Below are 17,600 nucleotides of genomic sequence, written 5' to 3'. Positions count from 1 at the left end.
AACAAACATTGCATGTATCTTTATAGTTGTGAAGTAACAAAATACAATAAATAAATATGCAACTTTATAGACATTAATTGAGATACCTTGTGCAATATTATATAAAGTTTTTAGATTAAAATGTAACTTACTAGTAGTACTCTCTAAACAACTTATAATCACCTTCACCTACCACATAACTCACCTTTTTTGGGTTGACACATTATGAGCATGATATTTTATTTATGAGTTTCCTTAGTTAGCTTATATTTTCAACTAACACTCACAATACTTCTAATTTATCACATAGTGCTCCCCTTCCTTTGGGGCGACACACTACGCGCATGATTTAGAAGCCAAACTAGATTTGTGAGTTTCCTTAAACATACATCTAGCATAAAGAATGATTTTCTTTTAGACCAATCATTTTTGGAATGGATATACATCCCTTTACGCAAATAACCCAAGCCTCCCCAATAGTTCTCATTTTGGCGATAGTATTGGCTCGACTAAGTAGCAAGCATAAAGAAGAATTCCAAAAAAAAAAACTATTGAAAACATACTAATCAGTTATCAATCGATTAGTGTCAGTTACTAATCGATTAATATACTGCTCAATCGATTGCCAACAAGTAACAATCAATTGATACTTCTTATGTGTCAATTTTAGGACACGACAATCGATTGTTCACCATCGGCAATTGATTGCTACACAACCGTCAAGTTCTCTAATCGATTTAAAAGGCTACTGTTCCCTTTTATTCCTTGACCCATCTTGCAGAGACCATCCACCATAAAAGCTCATAATCCATATCTATTTATACAAATCCTCCTTCATATAAACCCTCCTTCATAAACATTAGATTACTTAATAAAATTTAATTCTTTAATGATAATTAATCAGATGTGCTAATCAAATATAAATCCACCTTATAAAAATTTAAACCATCAATGTAGACTTAATCCTTCACATCCTACCTAGCATGATCCATTTTTAAAGCCAGGCATATCGAATTGACTCGCGTAGCTCTCGTCCATACAAGGGTGACTGGTGAAGGAGAGACAAAACCATTAACCAAGTAAAATAATTACGGATGAGTAAGAAAATAACTTACACTCCTTTTTCTAAAAACAAACTCATATAAAATATTTTATTTTTATAACATTTTTCATTGGATTAAATATTAAAAAGTTTCAAAAAAATATTCTTTTCAGAAGAATAATGCAAGATAGAAGGTGCCAGACTATCAAAGGGTCTTTCTCCGTTCTCTCTTCACCTCTGTCCCATGTCAAAATGACATCCCTGTTCTGTCACCCAAAAGATGTGCAGTTAGGCATCTGTAGCATCAGTAAACCTTACCCAAATGACACACACCCACCACAAACCTAAAATGCTCCACCTTTATTATTATTATTATATTTTGGACAGAAGAAGAATTACAACATCCAAACATTTATTTTTGGAGTAGATGTTCCTAAAATGGAAAACTATGGCACATGGATATTCATACAGAATCACAATGTTAAGCATGTAGGCTATAGCTCATTCTCATGGAAGGATTTGATTTAACTATAGCTCATGTACTGAAACACTACATCCACTTTCTTCAGTCCCAGCTCTAGCTACTGTTCTGTGACAACTACAAATAAACTACGTGGCTGGTGAACACAAAGAAGCGCAAATTAAATTTTCGATACAACAAAACCACATTTAAATTTTAAAAACAGTTGAACTTATTAGCCAGCCCATACTCTGTCCAATCGGTCGACGCTCTTCCGTCCCTTATCCAGCTGATCAGTATTCTTCTTAGACTTGTCCACATGATCCACACTTCTCCTAAACTTCTCCAACTGGTCAAATGAAGCCTTCAATTTGCCCATTTTATCCATGTTGCCACTTCTCCGATCCTTGGTTCTCATCTTATCTGTACTCAGCCTGTGCTTCTCCCTGAAATCAGAGCTCTTCCTTGACGGTTCAAAGCAATCAGAGCTCTTCCTCGGTGGCTCAAACCTATCTGTACTTATTTGCAGGGTGCTTCTTTGGGAAGGTGATTTCTCCACAGTGGAAATGAACTTTTTGAGATGTTTGATGTAGTCGGGGAAAAGCTCTAGATCACAATGCTTCCCACCTTTGAGCCAAAGTGGTTCATACTTCTCCTTGCATAGTTCCCATAGTTTCTTACCATGAGAACAATCGACGACTTCATCTGATAGTCCCTACAGACAGGATTATGCATGAAATTCACATGTACAATAATCGTGCACAATTGCACTACAACAGAAGAAACTGGTATGCTGCATGTGCAAGTAAAATCAAATCACAGGAAGGTTTCTTGTAAGGCTCCAAATCAATGTATTTATATCAGTGCAAATGCAGTTGTCAAGTTTAGTCGGCTTCGGTGCTACTTTCTTGAGTTTATGGTTTGCTTCAAGTATGCTCAGGAGGCAGGATGCCTAAGTATGTGCAGACTGTTGTTTATATGGATGATACGGAACAGGTTATGTTGATGTTTATATTTCAATTAAACTTACTTACAATCCTAGGGAATAGAAGCCAAGTTATCTTAGTTGTCTCTACCGAAACAAACAAAGGGCAGAAGTGAACCAACTCTTGCAATTGACTCCACAAGAAAATTCAAGATAAATAATATTATATAATAGAAAAAATAGTATTATTTTCACCATTTAATTTATCCATTTTCTTTCTCACCTCCCATAATTTCCAAATCTCCTTCTTATTAGGGTTGTAAATGAGCCCACCTGTACCAGCTTGACTATCTTCAAGCTTATTCATTTATCTTATTGAACTTAAAGAAAACATGTTCAAGCTTGTTCATTAAATAACTTATCAAGGTTGAGTGGGTCTTTGAGCTGTTATCAAGCTCAAGTAGAAACAAGGTTGCCATATAATGTATTTGAAACATATATCTAAACTTTTATTGTTTTTCATTTTTAACATAGCACAGATAATCTGAAACTATAAAATTTATAATATAAAAAAATAGTAAACACAAATTGTATCAAGGATAGATATATTATTATATTCTTTATATAATAAAATTAAAAAAAAACTAAAAATACAAGATCATATTCAAACCTTAGACACGTTTATAATGATACTAGTAGACTAGTGATTAAGCTTATTCATCTTTCTCATACTGAACCACCATAAACAAACTCTTACCAAATCAAGTATTGAGATTGTTAACAAGCATTCTACTCATTCACAATTCTTTTCTCATATTACAAAATTACTAAATTTAGTATTATATTAGTGTAATTATTTTGGTAAAAATTTATAGACTTTATTTCTATGTAATAAGAGGGGACTTTCCCTCCATGTTATTCTAGAAAATAATAGGCATATATTGAAGTACTTATAAATTATAATGTTAACTAGTTGCTTTATTTTATTAAAGAATAATTCTTATGCTTTTAGGCTTGCAATTACATGAATTCAATCTCGATTTAGTTGCTAAATTAACTTAGTTTCAATGAACGATTTTTTATAACTATAAATATGATAAGTCATATTATTGATTGATTGAACTGATGCATTATCTGGATTTTTATTTCATATAATTAATAATACAATTTCTCATACTTCTTGTAATTAATAATGTACTTCATGTTTATAGTCTTTCAATTTTTAAAAGGAATTTTTTTTATCTCAAAGAAATTGGCATTTGCCACAAAATATTTCAAACATTCTATATATAAGATATAATTTCTCTTTTATGAAAGACATTGCACCCACTTAAGAAAATTCCTAGGCCTGCCATGGACAAAGGATGTTTGTTAATATTCTTTTACTAAGGGAAATGAACTTCAAGGTTATCCACCTTATTGCCTTTCAATTTATATTCCTGTCCACCATCAGTCTATGCAACATATTCTGCTAAGCAATTGTTAATTTTCAATTATCAAGCAATCATCAACTCATTATCGATGTGTGCATTAGTAAAATATACATTGGGAAAGCTCAAGGTATTACTAGATCTGAGTCTATCAGATAATCCTGATGGAAAAAAGAATAATCCATAATACACTTGTTAATGATATGACCAAATGTAAATTGATCACTTCCTTAGCAGCGAGTTCAAGAAAAGGAAGTGTTAGTGATAGAAAGGGAAGTGTTAATAATAGGAACATATAAACTGGTTCCTTTCTTAAGGGCTCGAGTTTTTGGACTAAGTGGTTAGTCAATCACCTTAATAAGGCTGCAGATCTAATTCACCTAATATTTTTTTCACTGTTTTACTTCGAGTTTTACAGAAAATAGTAGGGCACAACTGCCTGTTTCATATCTCATGAATAGTACTCAGTACCTACAGAAATAAGGATGTGTAGTAACATGAACAGTTTAAAAATTAGACCAAAGACAATCTGGAAATAACGATAGTCCATGAATAGACTTTATATCATTAGTCACATGTGTTACCAGCCAAGGTACTGCTCTTAGAAGCATACTGTAAGCATCAAAGATGCAATATCACTTCTAACAAGGAAACAAGCTCTTGCACACAACCTAGTACAACACAATTAACACTCAAGCCAACAGAATCCAGTTGAGAAGAAAACTTACATGGATTATTAGTACAGGGCATTTGACCAACGGAATTTTGTCAATATTCTGGAGACAAATGGTGATAGAAAAGGGATTCAGATAACTGAATTTGCCATAACACATGTAAAAAGTAAGATAGTTATAGAACAGATAATTCTAACCTTATAGATGTCAAACCAATATGTACGCTTTACTGGATACATCACTCTTAAACCTGATAGTATAGCGCTATGTAAAACAATAGCACGCAAACGAGGTAGTTGAGTAGCCAAATTGACAGTCGGTCCACTTCCAACAGATTGGCCATATAATATAATCTCTTCCTCCTTGGTACCATATTGCTCTACAAGGCATTTATAAGCAGCCTCTATATCAGCGTAAGTGTTCTGCTCATTTGGCTGTGAAGTAAAAGAATATGTAAATTTGTGGTTGGTATACATAATAGCATCCTTATTTTTCTATGAATTCCTGACACAGGATAAATCCTAGCTGTCAATATATCAAGAATAGGAGCAAACCTTTCCAGTAGATTGCCCATACCCAGAATAATCATATCTGCACAAGTATAAAAAGCAGGTGAATTTCTCTAGTCAAAAAGAGAAAACAATGTGTAGCTTGGGAGGTAAATCTCATTCTACCAAACAAGATCACAAAGATGCTAAAATTAATTCACAAAAAACCAACCATTCGTTTAGTAAATTTAGTTTAAGATCCCTTGAACCTTGAACAATCATAAACAAATGCCAAATAAATTGTATTATAACACAAAGAAACAGGAACCTATTTACAAAGATTTCTCATTACTTCCTTCTGTGCAAAAAATTCCACATTGTTGAAGAAAGAAATAGTTATAAAATGACTAATCAACAAATTAATTCCAGTCCTTTTATCTCCATTTATTTTCACAGGATATTCACCCTTGACTGCAATAATGACTATAAATTTCTCTTTTTCATACCACTTGATGCCAAAAAGAAACTTATTTGGAAACAGTTGCAAAGAGAGAAACACGCTGCATGATAGCACAGATTGTGCACTAAACATAAACTACTGATTCACAGTATGGAACTTGACAAGAATAGCTATAAGTACAAGCTTAAACTGAATCAAAGGACAAGACTAGAAAGATTAAGACTTCTAAAGTTTAGGTTATTAAATGAGATGTTAGTAAAATTTAACAGATAATACACATAAATTTGTCAGTTGGTCGCAAGATTAATATAAGAGAAGCAGCCAAACAATATGTTCACGCATCAAAGACCTATGGTGTAATTGAGTATCATGAACTATTTACATTTAAAACCATCACACTGCTCAATCTAACAACTAAACCCAAATCTAGTATAAAAAAGGACCCGAATCAGATTCTATGAGAACAAGAGCTTTAGATCAAAAGTCGCTTTTCAGAATGCAAGACAACAAGAAAAAATGAATTTCATAACCAAATGAAAAAGAAAAACAAAACTACTGTTTTAAAAATTTTGAGCCCCAAATGCAGTTTTGAATAAAATAATCCGAGAGAAAGGCAATCGAGTAGCCTCTTTTAATATTTTACACCCAAAAACCTAAAGTTAACTGAAAACGACCTTATATCTAAGAGTACACTTACAATTGTCCAATAATTGGTGACAGAAGCATTGCAAGTTGTACATGTCAAATCCAAAAATAGATGTGAGGATTAGTAGAGCATTGCGATTTTTAAAAGAGGTACAGAATCAAACACTAAACGATCTTTACCAAAATCTCCTAATTCAAAACCCAAAAATAATTCCAAGGCTATTTCGACTGAATATTTTTTACTCGAACCAATCGGCCGGCAAACCTTCTCCTCGTCAAGATCCGATATTTGCCATCAGCACGAAAAACAATATGAATCGATCGAAAGCGTTGAGCCGAGTAAGGGCAATGGTGGTCGTACGCAAAGAGGTTTACGCGGAGGTGGATGCCGAGCTCGAGGAAGAGCTCGTACATCTGGCCGAGGTCGGCAGCGTTGCCGTGGGAGTAGAGGAGCGTGGAGCTCGCCATGGGATTCCGGACGTACACGGCAACGATCTGAGTTCCTCGGCGTGTGGGGAGGCGGAGCACCTCCACGTTCTCACGGTGGGGGAAGCGGCTCAACCTCAGCATCCCCGTCGTGGGGTCCGTCACCATCTCGTACGACGGCGGCGAAGGCGGAAAGAAGGCCAGCTTCGCGGCCACCGACGACGCCACGCCGCCCATTTCTTCTTCTCCCTTCCCTTCCCTTCCGCCGGATCCCTTTCCAGTGAAAAGCAGTGACAAATACCAAAAACAAAGAGAAAAAGGAAAGTCGATCTTAAAATACAATTTAAAACTAATTTATAGGAGAAAAGTATGCACAAATTGATTTATAAATTAGATACATTTATGATTTTTAATATTTTTAAATTCACTCACAAACTTATGTTAATATATTAAAGAAAATTTAAAAAAAAAAGAAGCATTTTTTAATGTGTTTTATATCGCCCATCCAATTAATGTATTTATTTTAAAAATTATTAAAATAGAATTTCATTATAATTTGATACTGAAATATTCTTACATGCTAATAAAGAAGGGATATTTTAAATATAATAATAAAATAAAAAATGAAACACCTTTTTAATAAATTTTAAAATAGGAATAATTCTTTTAATTTTCCTGTCTAATTTATTTTAAAAGTTTTTGTATTCAATGCATGTATTTTTCAAATTTATTTTAAAGTAATACTTGCGCCCCCTAAAATTATCTTTTTAAGGTGGAGTAATTTTTTATAATGAAGAGTATTTTTTTTTCAGATAGCGAATAATTAAGGGTGTTCTTTTAATTCTCTCTCTTTAATAATTTGTGACTTTATTTAATATTAGGCCCAAATTGAAATTTCCTTTTTTTTCTAAAATAAGGAAAATTTCAGTTGGGTCCAGAAGGTTTCAATAAATGTGCCGATCGGGTTCGAGGCTCCGAATGTAGCACTTGCCATAATTGATTCTTTTCACCGAACAGATTATATTTGGCACGGGCCCACAAAAAGTTGGTGTAATTATTGAAATATGAAATGCATTTAACCTTGTGGAAGAAAATAAAAATTATCATCAGTAGCCATTTTATTGAGCACTTAAGGAAGTTTTATTATTCTCAATTTATATTATTTGAAAATATATTACTGTTAATTTGAAATGATGTCAAATCTAAATTAATTAATATAAATTGAGGGAAATAAATATTTAAATTTATAAATATTTAAAAAAATTATATACTTACTAACCAACATAATAATAGATTCCTAAAACTTTCTTAATTTAAAAATATTAAATTTTTAAATAATATAAATCTAATTAATTTTATGGTGAAATTGATTAATGAATCTAAAGATCTCTAAATCACATCAAATTAAATCTAATGTATTCATACAAATGTCCTTAATAAATTCATGTCCTTATACATGAATTCAATAAATACATAGAATAAAAATTTGAAGATGCACGCACGTAAACCTACGTAATTAGTTCATGAAAAAAGGGGTATAAATAAAATATGCAACATGTTTTAAAAATTATGAAAGTTATATACTTGAAATATGTAATATTGAAACTTCCTTACAAGGAAAATGTTGAGTTATTATTAATGAGTAATTGTCAATGCTCTTTTAGATTAAAATGTATTTAAAAAACATTTTGATAATTATTTTATTATTACTCTAATTCTAAATGAGGCTTTAAGTAAACTATAAAATAGAGTATTTGAATATATATGTATAATAGTTTTAAAATTTTTATAATTCAAAAAGTGCAAATTAATTATAAATTAACTTATATTTCATAAATTGAGACTAATGAGACATATTAATTTATAAAATCAGCTTGCGATCAATTTTGTTCACCACAATAAAGCTATATATATGATAATCTAAGTATCTAAAACTTGAGTTCAACAATGGCGGACAACCTTCCCTTTTGGTTTGGGAATAGAATATATGTCCCCGGGGCAATGGTGTAACGGTAGGACATCCGGATTGTGACCTAGGGACCCGCGGTTCGATCCTCAGCTATGGCGTATTTGCAGAAATTTTTCTCCAAATGGGGAACGCAAGTAAAGGATGCTGGGCATCTGGATTGGCCGCCATATGCGCTTCCCGATTTACCCTGATAGTCGGTGAGAAACTTCCGTAGGACCTGACCGGCCACCCCCAGGGATTGAGTCCATGAGACTGACTGGGATTTATCATCAATATCTCATATTTTTAATTTCATTGAAAGAAAATATCATGCAATTAATTAAGATATCTTCAAGTTTAGAATTATGATGTGTCTCAAGTCATTTATTAATCGACAATGTCCCAAACCGCATAGGTGATTTTAAGATTGTCCAAATCGCGTATCTTGACGTGAGATCATTTTTTATTTTACCATATTGATCCCGTTGGCATGATAATATCACCTGTTTGAAGCAAAGACCACTCCGAATTGTGTTCCAAAATATTTCTGGGAGAAAACGACCTTCATCTGAACTAAAGTTGACGCTAACGAACGATGCAACTTATTTTTCAATGAATGGTGATTTTTTGCTACGCAGAAAAGCCAAATGGAGAGAAGCTAACAAACTTTGGGCTAGTGTCTAATATTTTTCGATGAATGGTGCAGCTTATTATCAAAGAAAATGGGTAAGGGAGCATAGGTTAAAATTGTGGCTTTGTTAGAGTTTCATATCCGAGAACCTTTTCAGGTTATTGTACGCGGAAAAGACAATCGAAGAAAACCTAACAAACGTAGCTCTGGTGCAGCTTCTTCTTTGACAAATAGTGAAGTTTATGTCACCGATGGTCTTCAAGAGGTAGCTACTCCTGATGACACACCTCCCTCCTGAACACGAAGTTGAAACTGATAAAACCTTGCTCTAGGCAGTGGCTTTATCAGCCCTGTGTTATTATATTCGAGTAGGGTTCAAATGAGGTGTTGGCCATTGGATGTAAGCTACTGTAATGGTAGCTTGAAAATCTTCAAGTACTTGTAAATTCTATATGTAGGACCAATGCATGTGCGAGAAAGGGAGGTGAATCTCGCTTGTTCATTTGTTTGACTTTACTATCACACAAAATCTAACAACTAAATTAGTAATAAGACACAAGATCTGCAGATTTTACTTGGTTCATAACTCCCCAAAGTTAGTGTTGGTGTAGGAAGCATCAAATGATCGAACCTTAATTTTGATAATGGCAATAGATTCAAGTTAAGTGTGTGATGTTTACTAATGAGTTGATCTAAGTGTGCAATTAGTACAAGAAAGTCCTAGTTGAGGTTAGGCATAGAAAGTCTTAGTGGAAACTAGACAATAAAAGTTCTAGTGGAGACTAGGCAGTGAAAGTCCTAGCTAGAGGCTAGGCAGAGCTAACTTGAAGGGTTAGGTGGGAAGTCCTGGTCTGGAGGACTAGACAGGAAGACTTGGCGGATCAAGTACACTAGATGGACCAGATGTCTAGCAGTGGAAGTCTAGACAGGTCAGATGGACCAATATTTAGCAGAAAATCTTAGTGGCCAAGGATCAAGGCTAAGCAGAAGTCCAACAAGTCTGAAGGACTTGGTTGGCAAACAGGTAAATTCTTCCGAGTGGAGTGGATGAGGGTGCGTTCTTGGTAAGAAAACAATAGGCATCGATCTGACCCAGAATTTCACTGGAAATCCAAAGTTAAGACCAAAACTTTCTTGTTAGTTTTTGATTTTGTGATCACTTGTAATGCAGGAAAGGAGGGGTTGGAACTTTATGTTTTGGGTGCCCTTATTTCGATCCAGGCGATTGGACTCCAGGCGCTCAGATAGGGTTCCAAGCGACTAGACGATAGTGGAATTATATTTTGTACTAAATTTTACAAGGACGGTATCGTTGTTACCGATCCTACTTTTTGTAATTGCTAACTCCCTTTCGTAAGAGGGGAGTTATATAGTTGATTGTCAGTCGAAAATGATCATTTGATCATGGGCCTTGGAGTAGCAGCTTGTGGTTGTGAACCAAGTAAATATCGATGTGCTCTTTCCTTGTGTTCTTTATTATTCTGTTGCATTTTTCGCTACTCAAATCATAAGAATCTACGAGCATCTTACGATATTCAAAAATACTACGAAAGCGCTATTCACCAACCCTCTAGCGCTCTCAACAATCCTACAATTGACATCAGAGCAAGGAGTGCTCGAACACATTGCAACCACTAGTCGAGCAAGTTTTTCATATTTTTCAATTCATCTTATTTTCTCCCGTACTACTAATCCAAGATCAAGTCTTGGTGTATTTCAATTTTTTATTGTGAGCGAGAATTAAATGGTCATCTATTGGGATCGTCTCGGTGTAATACGCATGTTTACACGTTTCGCAAACATGCGCAATAGAAATAAACAAATAATTAAAATTAATTATTACATAATACACACATGCATAGTAGGAAATAACAGCATATAAGGCATAACAGAAAATTAAAAGTTTTTTGCAGAATAAAAGCTTATTCTACACGTACCTCTCAGAAGATGTTGAACGAAGTCGACATCAATCGAGCGGTCCTTGTCGAAGTCCCGCCTCTACTGATGATCCACACCAAGCTCTCATCTGGACGGCTTCGGAAGTCACGAGTCGTGTCATCATTTTCGGTACTAGCCGATGATCGATAGCAATCAATTCGAGAGAAAAGTCTGATTCTGAAAACTACACAATAACATTTGTCACGATCATTCCGGGGCTTTCTAACTATCATTAAGAATCGTATTCCCGGTGTTATTTTTGGTGGTCATCCTTTGACTGCTGATAATGGAGAAACAACTGAAAACTCTTTCTAGTGATGATGGAATAATTCTTCGGAAACTTCATAAGCTTCCGAGAGGATTGTATATGATCGTCAGCCAATCGGGATTGATTGATAGCGTCCGAATAACTCATTTAATTATTGAAAACAATTCCCAATGATCGCATAGAGTTATGACGTCTAAACCTAATACAATCCCTGTGTTCTCCCTCTTTTCATGTGGCCAAAACAATGTCTTTGCAGGCATCCAACGCTGAGCTCGGGTGAACAAGCACACTGAAGACATTCTCCTTCACGCTCTCCTTCCATGTGGTCAGCAGGGAGACTCAATTGAAGTTGGACAGAGGACTCGATCGTGGCCTAATAGAGGCAGGATCGCGATCGGTGGGGAAGCTCAAATCACAGCCTGACGGAAGGCTCGATCACAGCTAGCGGTGCGCGCGATCGGGAAGAGATGAAGCAATAGTGGCGGCGACTGCTATCCTCTGGCGAAGAAGGAGCGGCGCGGGGAGGAAAACTAGTGGTGCCATGCCCTTTGGAGAAGATGAACAAGGCGCTCCGGTCAGGCAAGCTCGAGAACGACCAATTGGGATCGGCAGTGTTGCTCTCCGACCAACTTGCTTACGATCGACTATGCTGTTTCCTTCTTCCTCGGCCGGCGATGCAACTGGCATCTTCAGCGGCTCCCTAGCGCGGATAGGTAGCGAGGGACAACGCCGCGCAGAAGAGGAGGAACAGGGAGAATCGCAATTGCGTTATTTTGAGGAGCTACAGTAACTTATAACCGATTAGGGTTGGTCGGCACACGTGGTTGAACCGAAACCAAGATAAACCATCCCAAAACCTAAATCGGGTTAGCTTTGTTACTGTTGTGAACCGAATCACTACTGTAGCAAACCAAATCAGGTTTAATTAGGACACTACTAGAAAAATGTTAATAGACAACGTCCCAAAGACAACGTTTTTTAGCAAAAGCGTTGTGGTATTTCAATTTACAACGTTTTTTGTCAAAAGCGTTGTCTTTTGAAATCAAAAGACAACGTTTATACAGAAAACGTTGTCTATTAGGGGTCAACCACAACACTTTACAAAAGCGTTGTCGAAAACGTTGTCTTTTAGTGTCGTTTAGTGTCAAAGACGAGCTAGAGGTGCCAAAGACAACGCTTTTAAAAGTATTGTCGTTTTAGTGTTGTCGTTGATGGTTTATATCCAGGGTTTTTTAGCGGGCGAGTCCGCGATTTCCTTCGTACGCCTCCCTCTTCTCTCCCGCACCATTTTCGTCCCTCTCCCGCTCTCGCACCTCTAGATCGTCTTCTCCCCCGCGCCGCATTTTCGTGCCTCTCCCGCCCCCTCTCGCACCTCTAGCTAGTAGCTACTGTTCTCCCGCCCCCCCCCCTTTCTTAGGAAGTATACTGAAAAGACTAGCTCTTTTGTATATAAACATTTATGAAATAGAGTATCATGTTTTGGTCAAATGATTGCAATAGTATATTTTGCAATAAAGTCCTCTTAATTTACATTGTAGATAACTTGGTGTCTGTGAGACACAGAAGACCATGATTATCGGTCCCTTGTGAATTATAAACTAAGGCTCACAACCAAGATGACTTTGGACAAACCATCGGGAACGGTTGTAGTGTAATTCGGTGACTGTCTGTCTTGACTGTAGAATTACACTAGTGCACTTTGTGTGTATTGAGTAGGACCATTGAGGTTGTTCGATTTACACTGACTCGCAAATTGAACAAGACCTCTGTTATTATACTTATGCACTCTTAATCCCGATGTAATAAATGGGCACCTATAGTTAGTAATTATTGCTTTGATTTACCAAAGGGTGAGATCTTTCCGTCAGATCAAATATTCTCGGTAAGTTGGGTGATGTTACTATTTATACGGTGTGCCATTAATTATAGAAGGAATCCGTGTCCCAGTAGGGCTGATGATGTCCCCTTGGAGAGCTCATAAGGATTGTCAAGTCAAATCTTGCAAGTGGACTTGGTCCGGCTGACAATAAGGATGAGTGGTACTATTCAAGGTCTTAGATGTCGATTATTGAGTTGTCAGTGAACTCAGATAATTGACGGACATACGATATCTTAAACACGGGGAGCAATGCATAAAATAATAAGAAGGAACCCATAACGTAATTTGGGGATTGGATTGGTAGTGCAACAATGATCCTCTAGTGGAATGGATCGTTGTTGATGGATGTAGGTGTGTATTCGGGGTTGAATACGGGATCCGAAACCCATCAGAAGGCCAGATCCAATACCTCCTCGAGGTCCCCACTGTAGCCTAAAGACATCTTCAAAAGGATGCAATCAAACGGATGAGATTAGTTCTCAGCCGTCGGATGAGATTTAATCTCGACCGTTGGATGAGATTAGTTCTCGACCGTAGGATGAGTTAATGGATGAGATCAGCTTGTATCCGTGGGATTAGATCAAGTTGCATCCATTGGATCGAAATAAATAAAGAAGATTGAAAGAGAATAGATTAGAACCGTTGGATGAGATTAAGTCGCGTCCGATGGACGAGATCTCTCCGGTTCGGTTTTAATTCTCTTTGGAAGGAAGAACCGGTTCACGAGGTGAACCAGAGATGGTTCATTGAACCACACGCCCAAGAGGATCAATCATGGCCATTGGATCGAAGAGATCAAGTTATATTAAAGAAGATTATATTAGAACCGTTAGATGAGATTAAGTTGCATCCGATGGATGAGATCTCTTCGGTTCGGTTTTATTTTCTATTTAATATAAAATTGGTTCAAGGATTGAACCAATTCAATCCATGGGTGGCCGGCCACATTAAGATGTGGATAAGATTGATTTGGTTTTTATTAAAAGGAAAAACCAAATTAAAAAGATCCGACGGTTGCAATTTATTTAATTGGCTGAGATTTAAATAATTCTGGAATTTGGAATTGGTTATAAAAATTATTCCAAATTAGAATTAATTTGAAGGGGTCGGCCAATTAAATTATTGGATAAGGTTGATTTCATTTTTTTTATAAAAAGGAAAAAACCAAATCAAAAAGATCCAATGGTGGAAAACCAAGCAAGTTAATCTAAAGGCTTAGATAAGAAATAATTCTATAAGTTTGGAATTGGTTTATGTAACGTCCGAAAATTCTTAAAAATAATTTTAGAAATATTCTATGATTTTTCTAGAATTTTAAAATATTTTTCTAGAATTTTTGGATTAGCGAAAATAGCAAAAATAAATAGGAAGAAAATGTCCAAGAAGAGATTTGAACCCGTAACCTATAGGAAGTTATAGCTCCTAAAATATCTCCAATAACCAATGGAGCCCAACAAGTTTGTTGCAAATAAAAAGGAACTGAATTTTATTTACAGGCGAGATTAGGTCTTGGAATTACTTAAGTTCGAGGTGGGATTTCCCAAAAATTCTCGAAAATTAGTTTAGAAATATTCTATGATTTTTCTAGAATTTTAGACTATTTTTCTGGAATTTTTGGATTAGCGGAAAAAAAAAATAAATAGGAAGAAAGTGTCCAAGGCGAGATTTGAACCCGCAACCTAAAGGAATCTACAACTCTTAAAATATCTCCAATAACCAAAAGGCCAACAGATCTGTTCCAAAAAAGAAGGAACCGAATTTTATTTATCGGCGAGTTAGGTCTAGGAATCACTTAATATAAATAGGAGGCTTAGGAGAGGGTTTTGATTATCTTCGAAAACCCTTCCCTCACCTCTCGTCCAGAACGCCGTCACCCTCTTTTCTCCTCCCTCTCGGTGCCTCAAACTCGAAGAACGAGGAGTCCGTCCCCTAGGATCACAAGGAAGGTTTCCGGAGAACTTCTTCTACAACGACGCTCCTCTCCGCGATAAGAACGCGTAGATATAGGAAGATCGCCGAGAAGATCTTCTTCTCTAACGGAAGAATTGTAAGGAAATTAGCACAAAAGGTAAGTACCTCTCACCTGCAGTATAAGTAGTTCCGTTTGTGTATGTATGTGGAGATTAGTTTCTCTTACAGAATGTTGTTGAAAATAATTTACCTTGCCTCAGTAATTATGGACTCGAGTTCGTCCATGGGTGGGCTCCGAGATCGCCCCTAGGCCCGAGATCGCCTAGTATATGCAAGGTTAAAGAAAAAGAACTAGTAAGAAAGTATTTTACTTTTGTTTATGGCATGTGCTTGGACCCGAGTTCGTCCATGGGTGGGCTCCGAGATCGCCCCTAGGCCCGAGATCGCCTAGTAGTACCCTAATGGGTTCGGGATTTGCTACCTCGGATCTATTTAGGGATGCGCGCATAAGTAGCACAATGCCGGGCCCACAGAAGGATGATTACTATTTTCACTTACTATATGTATAAGTTTTCAAAAGTTCATTACTAACTTGAAGTGAAATTAGTCTTTAAGATTCATGTTTAGTTCAGTTATGATTTTAATCCATGTGCTTGTTATGATGCGTATGCTATGATATTTATCTAGCTTATATGTTTCCGTAGTAATAAATGACAAACATGAAGATATTTCTTTTCGTATTTTTCAAAAGCATGATTTTAAAATATGCATCGTTTTGTGAGTAGGATGGTACTTACTAAGCTTTATGCTTATAATTTCATTTTCCTTGTACTGCAGATAAGGGCAAAGAAAAATTCGAGTAGCGGAGGCGGCAGAGACGATGCGAAGTGTGTGATGTGGTGGAACTTAGAATAAAGAGCCTTGGGAACTTGCATCATTAAGAATGTTAAAGACTAGTCTTTATGAGTTGTTTATTTTCCGCACTTTCGAATGTTAACAACTATAGTAGTTATATGCATTATTTGATAGTTGGTAAATTGCATGTTAATTAGTAGAGAAAGGTAAGGTTAGAAGTTACAAAACCATTTTGATGCCATTATGTTTAAACTTTATGTTACTTGTTTGAGAGCATGTGTTTACTCAATCATCACATAGAAAGAAATTTTAAATTTATAGTAGAGTTTAGCAAGTATAAGTAACGGATCGCCTTAAGGGTAAGAAGGGCGGTCGTTACAGTTTAAAGAATCAATCCAAATTAGAAATAATTTCTTAATGAGCAAGAAAGGCTTGGTCTTGGCGTGGATGCTATAAAAGGAGGGGGTGGGCGGCACATACAACACATTCAAGAGAGAGGAGAAAGAGAGATCGAAACGATTCGAAAGCCTCTCCTTCCCTTTGGTGCCGCCGCCCCTCTTCTTCTTCTTCTTCCTTTTCTTTTGCTTCTTCTTCGAATCGGCGATCCTGAAGGATCGATTGACTTAGTCTTTTGTAGACTTTGTCAATTGATCCAGGCGGGATAAAATTTTTGTCCTGTGGGGTTCTATGCTTTTCGGAGCGGATAGAATCCGGAACGCAGGACGGAGATCCAGAACGCCAACAAATGGTATCAGAGCGAGGTTCTCCGATTCCGAAAAAATTACTTCGGTTTTAGTTTTGCATGCTAGTCACATATATTCAATAGTTAGAATTTGCAATAGATTAACTCGGTGTTGCAGGATAATTATTTTCCAACTATTGTGGCCAATATATGTGAATGTATTGTGTGTGTTGTGCATGTATAGGAATTAAATACGGGGGTTGACCGTATTAGTTTATTTTTTTGCAAAATTAGATTTTATGTAAACTCCTTCAAAGGAGTATAGGATCATATTTGTAAAAATTTTATTTACATGCATCGACCGGGTTCCTAGCAAGGCGCGGATCTTTGAGGCCACAAAGGCGCAGCGGAAGAGGAAGCGAGACGGTCAAAAAGCCGAGTTGCAGCGAAGGAAAATAAAAGGCCATAATAGTTGGAAATAGTCTTTATTTTATTTCCATATTTATTGCTGCTTTTATTTTTTTGCTGTGTATGTGTGTGGTTGTGTTTAAATAGTTAAACATAAAATACACATAGGTAATTTGTTGATCTTGTCTAGGAGTGGTGGTTGCTCCCATATCCAAGAAGGCCTTAGCCTCGCCACAACCTGGAGATCAATTAGGAACTAGTTATTTATACAAGCATGATTAGATAGGAAATTAGAATTAATTATGAAAGCATAAATAAGAAGTTCAATAATTGATTTTGTCTAAGGCCACGCCTGGAAATCAATTTATTGAATTAATTATTAATGTGATCATAATTCAAAATCCTCAAAGTAAAAACTAAGTGGGAGAGGGATTCTTCGAATCCCGCGGTCTCCATTACTGGTTTGTAGGTGATGCATACAGACTTGCGTGCTGGCTTAGACCTTCCTCCCCAACGGATGGGTCTGTATGCGGATCACCAGAAAAAACTTC

General features: G+C 36.2%; 1 protein-coding gene across 1 annotated transcript; it reads right to left on the bottom strand.

Annotated features, from left to right (window-relative positions):
- Nucleotides 1-1,533: 1,533 nt before the first annotated feature.
- On the bottom strand, nt 1,534-6,835 carry LOC141845983 (uncharacterized). Its single transcript, XM_074733963.1, has 5 exons — nt 6,465-6,835; nt 5,065-5,101; nt 4,708-4,944; nt 4,565-4,612; nt 1,534-2,196 (listed from the first exon to the last, which is right to left on the bottom strand). Exons 1-5 carry the CDS (start codon nt 6,764-6,766, stop codon nt 1,717-1,719), a joined length of 1,104 nt encoding a protein of 367 aa, XP_074590064.1. The 5' UTR covers nt 6,767-6,835; the 3' UTR covers nt 1,534-1,716.
- Nucleotides 6,836-17,600: the final 10,765 nt, after the last annotated feature.

Source organism: Curcuma longa, chromosome 15, assembly GCF_044706935.1.
Source record: "Curcuma longa cultivar G26 ecotype Majalengka, Jawa Barat chromosome 15, ITB_CL_G26_1.1, whole genome shotgun sequence".
In the NCBI taxonomy this organism is placed as follows: Eukaryota; Viridiplantae; Streptophyta; class Magnoliopsida; order Zingiberales; family Zingiberaceae; genus Curcuma; species Curcuma longa.
Note: the sequence above shows the minus strand (reverse complement) of the source record. Positions and strands in the feature narration are given on the sequence as shown.